Source organism: Talaromyces stipitatus, genomic scaffold (assembly GCF_000003125.1).
Source record: "Talaromyces stipitatus ATCC 10500 scf_1105507295541 genomic scaffold, whole genome shotgun sequence".
NCBI classification, from domain to species: Eukaryota; Fungi; Ascomycota; class Eurotiomycetes; order Eurotiales; family Trichocomaceae; genus Talaromyces; species Talaromyces stipitatus.
In genome coordinates, this window is record NW_002990115.1 from 333,178 (window position 1) to 351,243 (window position 18,066).

General features: G+C 45.4%; 6 protein-coding genes across 6 annotated transcripts; 3 read left to right on the plus strand and 3 right to left on the minus strand.

Annotated features, from left to right (window-relative positions):
• Nucleotides 1–1,951: 1,951 nt before the first annotated feature.
• On the minus strand, nt 1,952–2,561 carry TSTA_024550 (uncharacterized protein; the record flags this gene model as incomplete). Its single annotated transcript, XM_002479520.1, has 3 exons — nt 2,483–2,561; nt 2,275–2,428; nt 1,952–2,178 (listed from the first exon to the last, which is right to left on the minus strand). The coding sequence occupies exons 2-3, from the start codon at nt 2,327–2,329 to the stop codon at nt 1,952–1,954; spliced, it is 282 nt and encodes a 93-aa protein (XP_002479565.1). The 5' UTR covers nt 2,330–2,428; nt 2,483–2,561.
• Nucleotides 2,562–3,945: 1,384 nt separating this feature from the next.
• Nucleotides 3,946–4,950, plus strand: TSTA_024560 (uncharacterized protein; the record flags this gene model as incomplete). Its single annotated transcript, XM_002479521.1, has 2 exons — nt 3,946–3,954; nt 4,019–4,950. 2 exons carry the CDS (start codon nt 3,946–3,948, stop codon nt 4,787–4,789), a joined length of 780 nt encoding a protein of 259 aa, XP_002479566.1. The 3' UTR covers nt 4,790–4,950.
• An 828-nt stretch (nt 4,951–5,778) lies between these two features.
• Nucleotides 5,779–6,163, plus strand: TSTA_024570 (uncharacterized protein; the record flags this gene model as incomplete). The annotated part of the gene is made up of 2 exons (XM_002479522.1): nt 5,779–5,851; nt 5,910–6,163. The coding sequence occupies 2 exons, from the start codon at nt 5,779–5,781 to the stop codon at nt 6,161–6,163; spliced, it is 327 nt and encodes a 108-aa protein (XP_002479567.1).
• Nucleotides 6,164–7,968: 1,805 nt separating this feature from the next.
• On the minus strand, nt 7,969–13,073 carry TSTA_024580 (multidrug resistance protein, putative; the record flags this gene model as incomplete). Its single annotated transcript, XM_002479523.1, has 4 exons — nt 7,969–8,102; nt 8,230–8,335; nt 8,592–11,945; nt 12,000–13,073. 4 exons carry the CDS (start codon nt 13,071–13,073, stop codon nt 7,969–7,971), a joined length of 4,668 nt encoding a protein of 1,555 aa, XP_002479568.1.
• A 1,402-nt stretch (nt 13,074–14,475) lies between these two features.
• Nucleotides 14,476–15,922, plus strand: TSTA_024590 (uncharacterized protein). Its single transcript, XM_002479524.1, has 3 exons — nt 14,476–14,913; nt 14,988–15,226; nt 15,284–15,922. Exons 1-3 carry the CDS (start codon nt 14,697–14,699, stop codon nt 15,758–15,760), a joined length of 933 nt encoding a protein of 310 aa, XP_002479569.1. The 5' UTR covers nt 14,476–14,696; the 3' UTR covers nt 15,761–15,922.
• Nucleotides 15,923–16,244: 322 nt separating this feature from the next.
• TSTA_024600 (uncharacterized protein) lies at nt 16,245–17,571 on the minus strand (the record flags this gene model as incomplete). The annotated part of the gene is made up of 3 exons (XM_002479525.1): nt 16,245–16,631; nt 16,685–17,298; nt 17,466–17,571. 3 exons carry the CDS (start codon nt 17,569–17,571, stop codon nt 16,626–16,628), a joined length of 726 nt encoding a protein of 241 aa, XP_002479570.1. The 3' UTR covers nt 16,245–16,625.
• Between the last annotated feature and the right edge of the window lie 495 nt (nt 17,572–18,066).

Here is an 18,066-nt window from a genome sequence, read left to right on the forward strand (position 1 = left end):
GAATAATGTCAATATTACTAAGATCTCCTGGCTTAGCAAGAGGGACTCTAATAAAGCATTTAGATCTATGGTGGTACCAAAGGAACAGACGCAAAACGCCTACTAGAAGGCAACTACTTCAATATAGCAGAAGAATCTGTATACATTCAAGCCTTTAAACTATAAGCAGGACTATTTTAATGCTATAACTATCAAGAGATAGGACACAAGGCCTTTTCCTATAAAAAGACTCAGACATATACTAAATGTGTAAAGGAGGGATACCATCACAGTACTTGCCAGGCTATAGTTCTGAAATGCGTTCCTTGTGAAGAGCCTCATGAGTCATTCAGTCAAAACTGCTAAGTACGCCTCTTATAATCTCATGCATAAATCTGTTTCAGTACTGTTACACCTACTATGTGAAGCTGCCGGGGCAAACCCATATCGGGAATAAAGACTATACTATTGCGGTCCACGAGGAAGGAGAGAACGTGTTTCATGTAATTGAGATCACATTGTCTACGAAGGATGTGTTTCATTAAGGACTTGAACAGAAAACTTTATGGACTCCTTATTAATCTGGCAGATTACATAGGAAATATTGTATACCGCAGTTTCCCGCCTCCTTCAGCTTCGTGCCTTGATCATCATATTTCTACAGCGGCTGACGCTATCATCACTAAACGGAGGTAATCGCTGCGATCCCGAAAGATGAGGCACGCACACCCACACTATGCGGATCCGACGAAAATCGATGTACAGAAAATCGGCACCATGGTTGCTGCGATAACGACACTCAGTAGCGGTACAGTATAGAACCCGGTATGTAAAGAAGAGATTGGAGTTTCGTGTCCCTAAGGAATCAGCGTCGTCCAATCTAAAGATTAATTATGGGCTCCTCGTAGAGGTCATTACACAGCATCCAGTTGGGATTCAACGGGCCATTACTGTGCATTCCTGTCTTCTCACAGTAGCTTTAACCTTTGGTCAGCTTAATAAACATACTCGGCGGTTCCATTTCCAGCCACTGATGATCAATACGTGTCGTCAGGTGGAATCGAGCTCCGATATGACCCCGTTTCGACTTGTCGTCGAATATCGGCGGGATTCTTATTAATTGAAGAGTTACTGAGCTTATCTATGCCTTGAGCGTGAGGGTCAAGTAAATGGGTGGCTTTTCTCTCCGTTGTGATTGATCTAGGGGATGTGCTTTTGTCCGTGGTGAGTTTCCGCATATGTATCTGAACAATAAATCGAGAGATATTGCACTATCCACAAGTACATAAACGGATAAAATTCGAGGTACCGAAGTTTTAAGAACTTTGCGTGGATACAGATGGACTTGGTGGTGAAACTTCTCCCAATATGTTCCATAACTTCGATAAAATGACTTGCATTCATTAGGTAGAAGTGCATTTATGTTTCCAACAAATTCTACACAGCCGTTCAGGCTAACTACGCGCGGATGGGATTGCTGGCGAAGAGTCTTCTACTTAAGGTCCTCACCAGTGCGGTTCGTTTCGTGTTCACAGTACCCTATCCAAGGCATGGCGCGCCGGTTTTCGAGATGCTCTACACCTCTTGATCGTAGATGCAATTGTTGTTTATATTCTTGGAGAAGTGACCAGCGTCCCACAGCATCACACTACCCCACGCGGAATGGTTGTGATAAGTTTTGATGACAGGAGCAAGAGCTGCTGGCTCCCAGGTAATACCCTGTCCGAGGGCCGTTCGCAGCCAGTGTAGAAGCAGGCAAGCCGAGATAGATTATTGCACCGCAGACGGAGTCTCTTTGACAATATCAACCTATGAGTCATAGTTAAGTGTAGGACGAGAACAGTCCGGATGATTATAGAATTGCACCGAGAGATCGCCAAAGGTAGATCTTTGGATAATCTCCTGCATATTTGGCTCAGGAATTACACACTGAGGAGCACACGTGGTGTAATAAGTAGGGTTTGGGTCTGCCTCAAAGTGTGAACGTAACATGGAAATCAGGAACGAATAAAATTGCCTTCCAATTGTGTTTTCGATATTGAAACCCCCCATTAACGAATATGATTCCAGATGGTCGCGGCATGGCTCCCGTCCCGTTGGTATTCCCGTAACCTTCCCAGAGATCCTGACCGATCAGCTGGGCCTCAGGATCTGATTGCAATGAATATGAGCCACGACATTCACTAATCGAGACGATAACTAGAATATCTTTTTGTTGACAGGTCCGGATATCCACTGTGAGTTCCTGACACCTGTGAGGTTCCTCAAGGAAGAGATATAACACGATGAACTTACCTAATGCGATGGTTTGGCCATTATCGAAAGTAGATAGGAAGGAGAGAATAATCATGTCGACACCTGCAGAGGAGTTGCAATAAGTAGATAATCGGATAGAGTTTGCACTCTGGCCCAGTAGACAACATTCTGGCCTCTACCTGCTAGTGCTATCCTAGCAAGCATTAATGGAAAGGAGAAGATAAGAGGTTTCATCATGGTCACGCACTTAGGTTCTATTTTCAATGACTGAATGAGGCGACTGCTTCAATTATATTTCCTTTGCTTACGAAAACAGTAAGTGCATTACGGTTTCAAGTGAAGCTATGAGTTATACTTGGCCCTATCAAATAAATCACAGTATATTTCTGTTTCCACACGAGAATGGCGAAATAAGAGAAAGAGAAAGAAATTTATTCAGTAGCACAAGGATTCATCATGGGAGAAGATCGTAGTTCGTCAATCTACCGGAACACTTACGAAGATAAAACTGCGCCGAGATAGAGTGTCCTTTTACTTGTTCTATTATCGAAGGGCGTTATTGAAGCGAAGTCAATTTTAGCTACTGGCCTGAGCGGAGACAAGTGGCTGAAAGGACCCATATTTACTTCCGCAAGTGTTCGATTAGCTAAGCTAATCCAGCCAATCAGGTAGAGAAGATCTATTAGTCAATCAGAGTGAGCCACACACTTAGGAGAGGTATCCACCGAATAGGGGACGTGAAAGACATCTCCCACTTTTACTGTACTTAGAACAGGACAAGAATGACAACAAGGATCAAGGATTCCATATATCTTTGCATACATAATTTGATACGTTGAGATATACCGTTAAAGGTTGTTACGTACAATCCAACAATTATAAAACCAACTATAATCAATAGTTAAACTAGCCTAGGAAAGTTGTGTTTTAAATTATGTCACAAACAGAACAAAACGTGGCTAGTGAAACATTTAAAATACTGACTCCATCATAGCGGCGTGGTAGGTGGGTGAAATAAATCAAAGAGAGTGTTCGATATGAAGGAGGTTTCGAATCTGTCTGGACACATTCGGTCCTACGTAGTACTGAAATGCTCGCCACAGATGGCGACATCAAGCATGGAAACGAAATCTGCCGCAAATTACTGTTCTAATGACACACATCGTATCCTTGTTGGTGGGGGAGTGTTATGGAAGGGAAGGTCAAGCCGTGCGATTCTGTTTCATACTGCATAAGGACTCATTTTCTGGAAGACACCTGCAAAGTGAGGGTGCACTAATCCTGAACCATGATCATTCTGTTCCGTACGCAACCTGATGCGAATGAATCAATAACCACATTTCTGCTAATCTTTTGCCGGCATTTGTCAGCGGGCATAAAAATCATCGACCTCCTCTCCATCCTTCTGAAAGTGAAATCTTGGTGACAAGAGAAAAAGTTTCACTTTTTAAGGATACTTTGAACACTGTGAGGTACATCATGAAGGCTTGGGCAGAAAATTGAAATAGATAGTCCAATCGGGCTAATCCAGGACGGTCGACTTCGCCAAGGTGAGCACCTACCGGTGCCATATCTTAGAACTGTCAGCTTGTCGCTCATTGAATCCGTACTTGGAGATATGTAATGGCAATGATCATCTATATGTTACATATGTTCTGGGTGTTCGGAATAATTGGAAGTCCTACCTCTCCAAATATTAATTAGACCAACATGGCAGTGGTCTAACCATACCCATTGGACATCAACTCCATCGTCGCGAAGCAACTATGGTGCGTTCTTATAGAAGAACCCGTCACCCCCCTTTATTTCAGGCTCTGCCTCGCAAGGTCGGGCCTGGAATAGCACGGCTATATTACCGACGGATGTACCGAGCAGATCCTCACACAGAGAGACAACTAGCAATTCCTATTCACAGCCTGAGAGCGCGACAGAAACACGCAGCTTATCATTCTACTTCGGCGCGCCTTCTGCGACCTCAGGGCTTTATGAGAGCGACGCAGAATCTGCAACGAATGAACCCTTTGCATTCCCAGGCTTCTCAGCCTCGTCCATCACTTTGGCTCGTACTATATCGAGCACATCTCTATTTACGAGCAGGACGTCATCCGACAAGTCTATGTTAGTAGCAGGCTTGCCAATTGAGAAAGTCTCTCTAATTGTGACGAGCACCACCAGAGGTTCTAGCTCCGTCATCTTCTCTGCTTCTGGCACCGACTCCCTAGAAGGTCCGCCAAGAGGCCTTCCTACCCTCTCATGTGCGTACTGTTCTGGGGGTCTGCATCCTGATTCTGAGGTGGACTTCGGCGTTGAGGATTTTGGTATATCATCCCGCTCATCTTCGTTCGGCCAACAAACAGGAGGAACATCCGTACTTAGAGAAAGCGGAGAAGTGCTGATTCCGGTCACCGTCACATCGTTGGCTGCTCAGATTTGGTGGTTGACTGAACCTACATACTATAACGATGCTGCGGTCGCGGCTGTGTTCCCCACCACACTATCAACTCCTCAGGAGACGATCAGCGTAAATCCAGGCATCACAACACCCACGGTATAACCAGGAGAACAATTCTCTGTGAATTCTCCGGCTTGCGACACGGAATATTGTTCGTCTCCCACCACAAATATGCGGTCCAACGGATTGGTGGAGCCGACAGGCTCTCCTAACCCCCCGGAATCGTTCGTATCAGTAAATACTACCAAATCGTGGACTTCCACAACGACCACGCCGAAAGCGGTAGGAGCTCAATCCTCTCGGCCGGAGTCGTCGCGGAACGATGGCGCGTCACAGTCGTACCCACTGTCGGGCAGAACTGCCGGATTCGCTGCCGGAGCCGCTGTCAGTGCGCTCGGTCTGGGAATATTGATTTATTGCTTGCATCCACAGAGTCGCCGGAGGCACAAGCAGGGCACCACTCAGGTCGTGTGCTCTGATTCACAAATCCAAGGCAAACGGCCGCCGAGACTCGAATGGTAGAGAGACCCTGGTCCGTCTCGGAGATTTCGGTAACAGTTGAAGGCAGCATATGGCACCGTGCGGTAACTTTCTGAGAGGTATTTCCAGTTTATGTCAATAGTGCTCAACTTTGTCCACGAAATTACCAACCTTCCTAAAAATGCCGCAACGTCTACCACAACAACCATTCAAATTCACAAGAATTGATTTTGAAGTGAAAACCTTGATTACCATCAAAATGCCTACAAACTTCAGCCAGTCAGCAGCCAAGGTGCTAAAAGCACCTCTGTGTGGGAAACAACCATACAAATTCTTCAACTCTGCTCAAGACAGAATTTGTTGGGCAACTCGTTCATTGGGGTACCTTCGAGGCAGGGGTGGCCAGTGTTATACAACAATGCCAAACGCAGCTCGACCGGCGTATCGTCTGCCATGGTAACCTGGGCAGTAAGACTACCTATAATATTACCAGAGAGCAAGCTATAGTCGGTGACGAACCGACGTGCAAGGCCGGTTTCAACAGCACGTTGGTCAAGTCGTGTCTGCAGTTTTGAATGCAGGCCAGGTTTGAGGGATGCTATTGATAGATAATGTATGACTGGGTACTTTTGGGCGTGTGGATGGTGCCCATGTGGCATTCTCTAGACGAGCCAGCTGCAACATGTAAGCCATATCCCTGCCTGCCTACCCATTCAACCTAACTGCCAGCGCTAACTTCTAGTCAAGCAATCGCTCAACGAACTACGCGAGCCACCGTCGAGCGTCGTCAGCGTCGTCAGCGTCAAATTTCCCATGACACCGTCAGAGGAATCAGTCGAGCGAATATATGAGGAAGTACGTCCGGAGGCCTCTCGGCATGACGATCCCAGCTGGATACCGCCGAGGACAGCGGTGCCTTCTTTTCTCAGCAAGGTCTCCTCATCGACTAAGCGACTTGATCCCAGACATAGCTATCATCGAAGCAACAACTTGTGATTTACAAGCAGTCGGGCCAAATTGCTCGTTACCTGCATATTTTCAAATTGAAATATGGGTTCATTTCCACTTACAGCCAGACCATATTTCTGAAACAGGAGGCGACAACGACTGGGATGTGGAAACTACACTATAGCGTTGTCATAAAGCATGCATTATTGTCGAGGTCAAGCTTGTCGTGAGGTCCACAAAGCTGTTGGCATTCCAGATGCAGGAGAGCGCGCAAATGGTCGCTTGGATAGAACGCGATGATAATGTCGGTGGAAGACTTGACCACTATGTACCTATATCAATCAAACAAGTTACCTTTCTCAAACTGGGGCTTTTTTTTTTTGGTGCAGTGGTCTATTTTCCTAGTTTCAACACGAAAGCCAAAGTGCCAATCCTGGCTCTTACCCAGATGACTCTGCAAACCATGATGGAGAAAAATCAGGCACGGGGAGCTGGAAGAGAGTGTTTCTGAAATTCAAGAAAAAGGGAGAATAGGTCATGTGTATGAAGAGGAGTGAATAATGAGCTGTCCGCAGTCAGATGAGAGAATTGCCATGCGAGAGATATAAGGTTGGATATTTGGAAGAGGAGGACACTCGATCTGTTATTTAGTTTTGAAACAGTGTTCTTCTAAAGGATCCAGATTCTCCAATACGAATAGAAATCTCTTATAGAAGAGCAGGGGGGATAGAGACCAATTCTATTTCAGTCTATCAATATGCAGCATTCTCTAATACCTCCAGATTACTAGACTCTTCACACATCTGAAGGAAGACAGAAGTCATCAGAAGTCATCAAGAAATGTTGATCGTTAATCACATTCTGACTTGACTGGACTGATAACGGAAGGACGTGATCGGCTTTGCCCTAACCGGCAGATTTGGCCAAAAAGCAATATAAGTGCTCGCTCCTCTATAATCACGAAAAGCTCCTGCAAGTGGATGACTCACTGTAGGCGAACTTCTTCTTACCGTCTTCAAGACAGAGTAAAGTAAACCTCGGTATCTTTTCGCTCGAAGACAAGTATGAGACATGGGAGTCGGCCTCGCAAGCAGGTAGGCTTAGGAAAGATTGGTCACCACAATGGTTGTGACCTTCTCCCTCTTAGGTGGTTCCGGATTTCTGAATGGGAAGGTATCCACAATGTGAGGCATCACTCAGAGGAAGGAAAACAGTTGAGAGGATTATCCACTTATGGAAAAAGAAGGTCGTCATTTCCCTGACACCCTTGTGTTTAGAGATAAACCTGGATAATGCGATTGGATGACGGAGATTGTCTCACCCTCGTAATAGTTACATTACCTCTGAAGCATAATAAGACATGACGGTAAAAGGTGCTCCGTACATGTCTTATCTTGTTCTGCTCTTCTCTACGGATGTAATATGTATATCTGTGGAGAATTTGCGGGCGTTATACCTACGGTAATACAACCTGTTGCGTTCTGTTATATTACATAGTAATTTTCGACACTAGCTTTTGACTTTTTAGCACCCCCCGGTATTGTTGTTGGATCTGTAGTGGTTTTCATACAGAGTAAACTTACAGACCCCAATTTTATATTGAAGTACATGCAAATATGGATACAATATGCGGCTAGACTCGGATGGCGAGTACACTTTTTTGATAAGCCATTAATTTATCGCTTCCAAGGTGACCTACGGTATCGGCATACTTGGTATTGTTACCATCGTATTACATACACCTACCAGTAAGTATCAGAATTACATACAAGTATGTATCACTAACTCAGGTACTGTACGTAAATTAAACATCGTCTTTCTAGTGTCATTGACTAAAACTTTATTCCCTGTACCTATAGAAGCTTACTCGTTATTGCATATACGAATGAACCAATTATACGTAGGTACACTTGGTTTCTACGCAGATCAACTTTCCTCGGGTGTTGGTAGAGGTAGAGGTTGATCAAGACTTCGTCGGCTGACAGTCCTAATCATAGGTCGACATACAGACCCATGGAATGAGCCTTTTTTCTTGTCGGTGAGCACTTATAGCAGGATTAGCAGTACTGCCATGGGTGGCAAGTCAAGAAAACCACTTAGCACGGAAATCCAACTGATTAATAAAGTGCGGGATTGGTTATATTCGCAGTCTACAGCTACGCACTTGTCCTTGACTGGTGGCACTTCATCAGGTACGATATGCAGTAATATTACTGGACGCTACCTAATGAGAGATATGCATGTACTACTGTACAATTCTTGATTTGATATATGAGTTTCAAGTCATATGTATCACGTTGCAGGCTACTGCTCGTCATGTATGCCGAGTTGACAACCGACTCTTTGACATGGAAAGTCCTAATATACATCCGAATTCATAAAGAGCTATCCTGATTTAGAACTAGAGTGGACCCTAACAACTGCAAACAGCAAAATAAAGTTACTCATGAAGAGAATTAAAATTGCCAAACGCAACCCGCTCAATTCCTTCGAGATCTCCAGACTCCTCACACATGCGACGGAAAATGGCACCATCCCGGTGGTAGGCGAGGAGCTCTCTAACAGACCCTTGTTCGACAATACGTCCAGCGTCTAACACAATAATTTTATCGTAGTCGGCGATGGTCTGCAACCTGTGGGCGACTGTCAAGACCGTAGTGCCATTTGAGACGCTGGCGCGTAATCCTGCCTGGATCGCCGCGTCGGTGGCATAGTCAATAGACGCGGTAGCCTCGTCGAGGACGAGAATGCGTGATTGCCGCAGCAGTGCACGCGCAATACATAATAACTGACGCTGGCCGCGTGACAATGCATCCGCTGCAAAGTCTAGAAGGCTCACCGCTGTGCTCGGCTTTGTTGCGGTCATAATCATATCGTCAAGGAGTACGGTGTGCAGGGTTGCGCGAATCTCTTCGTCAGTGTATTGTTTAAGGGGATCGAGATTGTCACGTAAAGTACCATCGAACAACTCTGGGTCCTGTGGCACGAGAGTGATGGCTTGCCGAAGTTGCTTGAGTGTTACTGTGCTGATGTTGATGCCATCAATCTCAATCCAGCCACTATCTGCTTCCAGGCCTCGTATCAACGCCAATGTGAGCGTGCTCTTGCCCGCCCCGGTGCGTCCAACAACGGCGACGCGCTCGCCGGGTCGCACTTCGAAACTGATCCCTTTCAATCCAGGCTCCAGGCCAGGCGCATACCGAGTTGTGTAATCAAAAAACCGAATTCGTCCCTGAGAGGGCCAATCCTCCGGCATATCATAAATAGCTCTCCGTAGGGGCTGAGTGGCTTCTTGCTCAATTCCTTTGTACTCAAAGATCCGATCCACGGAGTTGAGATTCTGTTGAATGATAGCATACACCTGTACGAACCATATGACATTTTCCGTAAAGTTCGTAGCATAGGTAAGCACAAGCCCCGCACTACCAAATTCGATCCGTCTGGAGTTCCAAAGTACAAAAGCTCCTGTAAAGAACGAAATCATAGAACTAAGAACGTTCGCTCGAAACGTTAGCCATTCTTTACTGGCCCATTGGAGCAAGTACGGCTGATTGAGTCGGTCAACAAGCTCCTGATTCTGCGCGGTAAACACTGACGTTCGCGCATATGCCCGAATACTGATAACGCCTGCAAGGGTTTCGCTGAATTGCTGGTACAGCGGAGATCTTTGGACGGATTCAATCCGCTTCAGGTCTCGAGCCCCGTTGATGTACACCACGACGACAAAGTAGTAAGCTACACAAATAAACACTGCCACCACGAGAAACGCCGGAAGGATAGTGGATATAAAGATGATCATCGTGGCCATGGATGCAAGAAGTTGTAAAGCGCTGATTGAAAATCCGGATATTGATTGATCCATAACCTCGACATCCTTGGAGAAACGGTTTGTGATCTGTCCTAGCGGTACACTGTCGAAGAAAAGTAGTTTCGCATATAGGACCAAGTCGAGCAGCCGTTCGAATATAGTAGATGATGCTTTGAGTGAACCGTAAAATGTGATAAGATCGCGTAGCATGGTGATGAGTGTGTATGACGCGCATAAAATGACGTACATCGTGATATAGTACCACACGTCGAGCTTATGAAGTTCGTCAACGTAGTATGTCTCGGAGTCGCCTGTTGTTTGTATTGGTGTCGAGGCTTCCGTTCGCCTCTTTAAATTGTCATATTGGAATGCCCATTCCTTGATCCATAAGTTCGTTCCAAGCGAAGCAAATTGTTGCACTGCAAACATGAATAGAACCGCGACCCAGTACCATCGACTACCCATAGCACCTAAATAGCTTCTCACTACGGACCACGAGACGGCTCCTTCCGCTTTGATTTCTCTGTAGCCCCGATTTTCCTCTAGCTCTTCTGGCTTGGGCGTAACTTCATGCAGTGAAATACTTTCGAGAGACGACCTTGCAAAGAGTTTCACATCGAAGTCAATGTCATTTATATTGAACGAAACTGGAGATGGTAGATCCCATTTACTCTCCATAACCCCGGCATCAATGAGACCAATCGAGACAAGTTCTTCCGCTGTACCATGACCGCGTACCGTGCCATCGTCTAGCATAACAACGTAGTCAGAATGAGGAATCGCAAGATGCGTATGGTGCGTAGCAAGAATGCAGGTACGATCTCTCATCAATGACCCCCTTATTGCAAGGGAAAAAATATGATTCGCCGTGTGAGAATCCACCGCACTAAGACAGTCATCAAGAAGAACGTATTTGCATGGACTATAAAGCGCTCGTGCCAAGGCAACACGTTGCTTCTGGCCACCTGACAGCCGACTTCCATTCTCTCCGCAAAGAGTCTGGTCACTATTATCCATGGTGGCAATGTCGGGCAAAAGAGCCACAGCATGCAGAACGCATTCGTAACGGCGGCTATCGAAAGGAAAGTCAAAAATGATATTTTCACGTATAGTTCGATTCAAAATCCACGGCTCCTGTGGACAATATGCTGTGGTCTCTAACAGGTTATTTGTGTCCAAATTTGTCTGTTCACAGTGCGGTAGAAACACTTGACCCTTGATCAGATCCATTTCTCCAAGAAGAGCAAGCAGCAATGAAGACTTTCCGGACCCACTTGGACCACAGATGACGTTAAGCGCTTCTGTTCGGAATCGAATATCAAGACTTTTCAGCCTGAACGACCGGCCAGATGCCAATTCATTTAGTGGAATATGCCCTCCTCTTTTTGCGCCGTTATCATCTGACACATTCGCAGACGCCTCAGTTGGCCACGCTAAGGTAGCGTCCTCAAAACCAATGTCATTAGATGTTTTGAGTTTGGAAAGTTGGTCATATTTGGCCGTTTCTCTTTCACAAAGAAAATTGTCAACGCGATCTAGAGATACGCGGGCTTGCAGCACAAAAGTAACACAGGTGGCCAATCGGTCTAAAGGAATCCGTATAATGCCAAATACGGCTAGAGCCGGAAATGCAATTGACGTTTCTAATGGATTATCCCAGACAATAGTGTAGAAAAAGCACGTTATAATGGTGACGATGAGTGGGAGAGAATGAAAAGTCGTAGCATTAATTGACCACCAAATAAAACGAGAACGCATTTCTGTCATTTCAAACCGGCGTTTTTCCATGACTTGTTCCTTGAAGGCGCTTTCCCATGCCGAGTACTTGATTGTACGAATGTTATTCAATATTTCATTTCCGGCTTGGATTCGGGTATCACTGGCTTTCAAGGCACGCGCCTGCACGGCCATCACACGCTGGGATATTAGAAAATTCAGAGGTAGTAAGGCAATCATGCATAAGACTCCAACTATACCACTGATCCCAAGAAGTCTGTATAGTAACCATACTCCCAGGCTTATCTGTACTGGAAAAGTTACCCAGATCAGATATAGGTTGCCACTTAGTTCACTCACATGCTCGGCATCCATTGACATGAGGTTGAAAATGTTGCCATCACTAGCATGGTGGTCTTCACTTGTGCTCGAGCTCTGTGATTCTGACTGTTGCCTCGTCATTCTTTTCCGCAGGACTTTTTCGTATATTTCATTGATCAGAATAGTTCGTAACTTGGCAGCCATCTGGTGGCCTATCCAGTCGCATTGGCAATCGGCAATGCCAGCAATTATCCCCGCAACTAAGAGACCACCAATACAAAGCCAGGCAGTGCTTAGAGCCATGCGATCTGGGGACTCAATACACTCCAGGATAAGTTTTATGAGCACTGGTGGAATGAAAACAGCCACACTGTTCACTGCCGCCCACCCGCCCTGCCTTAGGAGGTCATACTTGAGAAAACGATAAAGTCTACGTAGTAGAGGAATTGTAGTAGCTGCTATATCATGGAACCTTAGGCTGACAACTTTAGACCTTTGGTTTTGGCGGAGCTGGTATAGATCAGAGGCCTCCAGTGTGGCTCGAAATGATCTCCATACCAGCTCGTTGACCCAGGAGAAGGCCAGGCGAGATATTAAGCTTGCCGTCTCTTCTCTGCTGGGCTCAGAAGAGGGTATTTTCTTGTTGAGAGATGCCTGCACCGGTACTCTGCTAGCGGTCCAGTGAAACAGACACAGCGCTGTGAATATGCCGAAACGAGTGAGCGTTGCAATTGTCAAAAGTTGCCCGTGACCTTCGAAGATCAACGCATGCCCAGTCACACCTATACAGACCCACTGCACAGTGTAGAGCGTTGCTGAATGGGTTTGTAGAACCTTGACGATTTCAAAATAAGGAGTCTGCCGCACCAAGGCAAGAAGCAGCAAATAAATGGAAGACACAGCGGAAGCAAATATTGTTGAAAGGTCTATAGACTCTCGACTGCCGATGAGTATCAGAATGGCAATTGTGATATCGACGAAGATACATATCAATTCCAACTTGGCAATGGGTGCGGAAATCGATGTTGTGTAGTCTTGAGATGCATTATTGAATATCGCATCCTGAACGATGTTTTCATTCTTCGTAGTCACACGCCTAAATCCTTTCCGCATATACTTAATATTCCTTTGACAAGGATATGTATAGATAATGCAGAATACAGTGGCTGAAGCTAGACATATTGATAGAGGAACTAGCTTGCCCAGGTAGTTGTTGATCACGCAGTTTGACACGTGACCGTTGTCCCACAAGGGCGATGGACAGAGCATGTCCATATTGCGTGGATCTACCAAATGCAAATAAGATGTATAGTATTCACTGGAAGTATTGAAGGGCCAGCAGAAAGTAATGCAAAAGCTCTTAATCTCGGACCAGGCTCTCCAGGTTCTTGCTGTCCGCAAATGGGCGGGAACGGCAAAGCGACAACCCAGATATCTGGTGGAAATTCTAAATCAGTCATGCTATTGAAAGTTTGGGGGAAAAGATGGAACAGTAGCAGTGGCAGCGGAAGCGGAAGCGGCAATGATTGATGTAAGTAGTTTTAAGAGAGAATACGTACATGTTCCGTGATACCCCTATCCGAGTTCTCTCTCCCTGATTTTTCTTCTTGTGTCCAGACAGGGATGCCTGCCTCCGTTTATTTTCTCAGTCCTCGTGATCTCGACGATACCAAAGGTTGGTAGCTTAACCAATACATCAAGATTTGTGCCGTGATACTTTAATGACGTGATGAAACTGATAACAGCTTCTAGCAGATACTCTCGTGGGTCTAGACTAGTCTCTAGACACGAACAACCCGCGAACGAATGCAATGGCTATAAAAAGAGTCGGAAAGAATTCCAGTCCTAGATATAATAAGCGATGTTCGTAGCGGTAAAGAGATTGTGACCTTGACTCGTTTCGTAAACTGCCAAGTCCGTGAGACAATTGCCAAATACCATCATAATGGCAATGTTTATCTGTGACTCGCTTCAACCTGCCATCATGATGTTACAAATTATTGACCTGTTGGTCCCCAAAGTGAAATAAACCAACTACTACCCACTTCGGATTATTAATCTAAATTTGGACAAGAAAAAGAACTGTGTATGAAGCGAAGCCCTAGTTGTAGTTGTTCTGACAGGTTCATACAGACGGCCCCACCGGCTCGGCTTCTTGTGCTCATATGACAATGTATTGTACGGTATGAGTCAATGTAAGCCGCGGTCATAACGAAACAGTACAATTTGAAATTACTGGAACGTAACGTAACGTGACGTGACGGCTTTAAGATTCTAGAGTTACTTTGAGAACTAGTATGTAATATATCCCACACTGTCTTAGTAAATACTGCTGATCCTTCCACCCAGTCGCTTATTCTACAGTCGGTGTCGCCGTAGATGAAGTAGCTGTCTCTTATGCTAGATTGCGGAGATAGACTCTTCAGTAACGTGCTTAGTGACATTTCTGAGGAAGTAGTAAGCACTAACGAAGTATCAGGCCATCAGCATATTGCAAGACAAGCACCTAATCAAGAATCAAAGGACTAAGCAAGTCTCACAGGCTTGCCACCGTTCGCCCATCGATCTGATCTGGGTTCTCTTCTTCCTCTCGCTCCTATTCTGATCTCAATCCATAGTGACCTATCTCCCACAGAATAACCGGCAGCTAAGTCCTTTACAATCTTTTCCTGCTACTTTGGGAGATCTTTGCTCAGCTCAGGTTTTTATCCACAATCGTTTTCGAAGACTTTCACCATGGCTTCCAAAGAATATCGAGACGACGTCAGTCGTTCTGAATCTCTTGATGAGGAATATCACGGTCTTGTGTCAGGCACTCCTCGTCTCGCTACTCAAACCAAGTGGGGAGGGGCTTTGAAGCTTGTACCAGTGCTTCTATTTGTGTCTTTGTGTCTCAACATCGTTCAGGTGATATATCTAGCCGTCCATCGTCCAAAAGTGTACTCGCTCTACGGTATGTATGGAAATATACATGTATCAAGCCTCGAGTCTCTGCCTGTGCAAGTCAGCTAAGAATTTGATTGCTAGCAAAATTGCCTGAAAACGAGCTCACTATTAATTTCCATTACGCCACTGAGTACAGTTCCGATCAATATGACCATGAAACCAAGGATGCTCTTTGGAATACCATCGATATCAGTGAAGGTTTTGTAGCCCTCACTCACGAGGAGTCTGACGCTCTTGGATTACCACGATCGGAGGTGTTCCCTTGGGATATCAACAAGGGAATGTACGTGAGCCACGGCCACCATGCTCTCCATTGCACTGTATGTCTTTTTGTCCCCTGTCAGTACATTGCAATCTTGACTGATGCAATCTGCTAGGTATTGCTACACGCATTTACTTATGATGCCCACAGGGGCAAAAAGCCAAAGGTGTCCTATCACCATATTGAGCATTGCCTAGATCTTCTTCGCCAAGATATTATATGCAACGCTGATGACAACATGGATTTTACTGCAGGCCACGGTGACCAGTTCTTAACTGGGGAGAATCAACCTCGCAAATGTCGTGACTGGAACAAGCTCAGTGCATGGGTCAAAGAGCGTAGTGCTTGCTATAAAACTATCAACATTACTCGAGCTGGTGAAGATCATGGAGTCGCCCATCAGTTGGACAGATATACGTTTTGCCCTGAGGGCAGTCCATATCAGCCGCTGATTGATGCCTGGAAAGATCTTGGACGATACAATCCAGGTAATATCCCGGATGACAGCCTTGACAGCTTGAGCGAGGCTGAGCTCGAGGCAGACGCTATTGCGGTGGCTGAACATAATAAGGATATTCTGGGAGGGAACTAAACTTGGATCCGGTCTCGCCTCGTCCAGTAGAATGTTCGGTTTCTTTGAATCGTTCAGGAATTGTCTCTGTACGAGTCCGAGTATATCATTATTTTCTGAGGAAATAAAACAGTACATCTCAAACTGACAACCTGAAATTCTAATTTATTTGCCTTTTTGCTTGATGATTTGGAAGATGTATATCTCTCTTTCATTTAGTCATTCATCGTATGCGTATCAAACAACGTTCATTAGAACCACCAGTAAAAGCATGCAATCTCAACTTTTTATTTCGTTAATCTTGATTCATTTTGCTCAATGCTTTCAAGGTCTGAGTCTGTTCTGGGGTCGATAAATCATACTCATCACATCATTTACCATAGCTTGGGGTTATGTACCGCATGATGACAATAGGCTTTAAACTACATACTTGTTTCCATGGAGACTTTGGAAGATTACGACTGTAATTCAATCGCGCAAGCAATACGAAGCAAACGGAAATCGATAGTAATATGAGGTTAATTTAGCGAGAGACAAGAAGTTGGATCTAATTGACTGATTTTTGGGATCAAACAGAGAAATCGACCGAAAGAGACGGTACGCTGCACATATACATAGATGAAATTCACTACCATCCCTTCTCTGTAAAATCAACAATATAATCTGCCTATTTTGACAGTAGCGACCGTAATGGGCTTAGTATGGACAGAGGGAAAGTGGAAAAATTGTTTGAGAATATGATCGAGGACTGCACGGTGATTCGAAATTTTCTAAGCTCAGCCACGAGTTCCTCGAAACTCCAGTTGAAAGAATGGATACTTTCAAAGAAAGGGCTTAGCTTTGGCGGCAGCGAGCAGCGAGCCCATTGGAGTCAGTGTAACGAGCCTCAAGCCTGCCACATTCAGTAAATGGAACGTCAAAGGGTACAGGCTGGGCAAAACGAACCTTGAGCTTGTCAACTTTGGTGAAGGGCTCAGTGTATGGCTCTGGCTCGGTGTAGCGCTTCTCGGGCTCGGTGAAGGGCTCGGTGAAGGGCTCAGTGAAGGGCTCAGTGAAAGGCTCGGTGTAGCGCTTCTCAGGCTCCGTAAAGGGCTCGGTGAAGGGCTCGGTGTAGCGCTTCTCAGGCTCCGTAAAGGGCTCGGTGAAGGGCTCGGTGAAAGGCTCGGTGTAGCGCTTCTCAGGCTCCGTAAAGGGCTCAGTGAAGGGCTCGGTGAAAGGCTCGGTGTAGCGCTTCTCAGGCTCCGTAAAGGGCTCAGTGAAGGGCTCAGTGAAGGGCTCGGTGAAAGGCTCGGTGTAGCGCTTCTCAGGCTCCGTAAAGGGCTCAGTGAAGGGCTCAGTGAAAGGCTCAGTGTAGCGTGCCTTGAGGTTGCCGGCCTTAGTGAAAGGCTCTGGATTGGTGTATGGAGCGGCCAAAGCCTCTGCAGCCAAGAGGGCAATGAAAGCAGAAACTGTAATTGACCGCATTGTGTTCCTTGGTTCGTGGAAAGCAGACAGAATGACAAACGATTCAACCTTGGTATCAAAATATTTGACTTTTCCTCTCTCTTTTACTGCGTTGGCTGAGTATGTACGTATATAAGTTATGAGTAGGGCTTCATTGCTATCGTTTGTTCTCGGGGTTAACAGAAATCGTATATCATTTAAGTTCGTTACAATCTGCCATGTGACGCTAACACAACACTTCACTTTCCAAGGTTTCAAGCAGCGAAGATCAGCTGTGGTGCACTATGAGTCACAGTAAGTGAAAACCAATTCAGGCTAGAATCATAAGCAGCCGAGGATGCCAGAAGGATAAGTTGGCGATACACTTTGCGAGAGGCGATTGTGATCATTGTGTATGGTATGGTATATAAACACTAGTATTGTAAACAATATTAATTACCATAACATACGGACCAGTATCGGGTTTCTCTGTATTACAATAACTAACAGCTGAATTAGAGATGACTGCGTAATATTTCTCAGTTTCAAATCGCAGCGAAATTTCCTGTCTGACATCCTGAGGTTAACTATGACCGGGAGGGGCAATACTAATGATTCCTTGTTGTAATCGTATTTGGCTCCGACTGGATTTATCAGGTCTTACTTCATACCTCTATATCTTTTCATTGAATGCATCCTGGCAAGGGCTGTACGAGAAACTACCCGTTTGGTCAGAGTTATATGCCAATATCGGATTGTAGTTTAACGTTGAGTCAGAAAAGTTCATCGACGTGCTATTTTGATCGCTGGCATAGATTAATCCGACGCTGAGCTTGAGCTGACGATTGGAGTAACATGGTGAACTATTTCAACTCAATGTTGAACTACAGCCCTGCGAATATTCA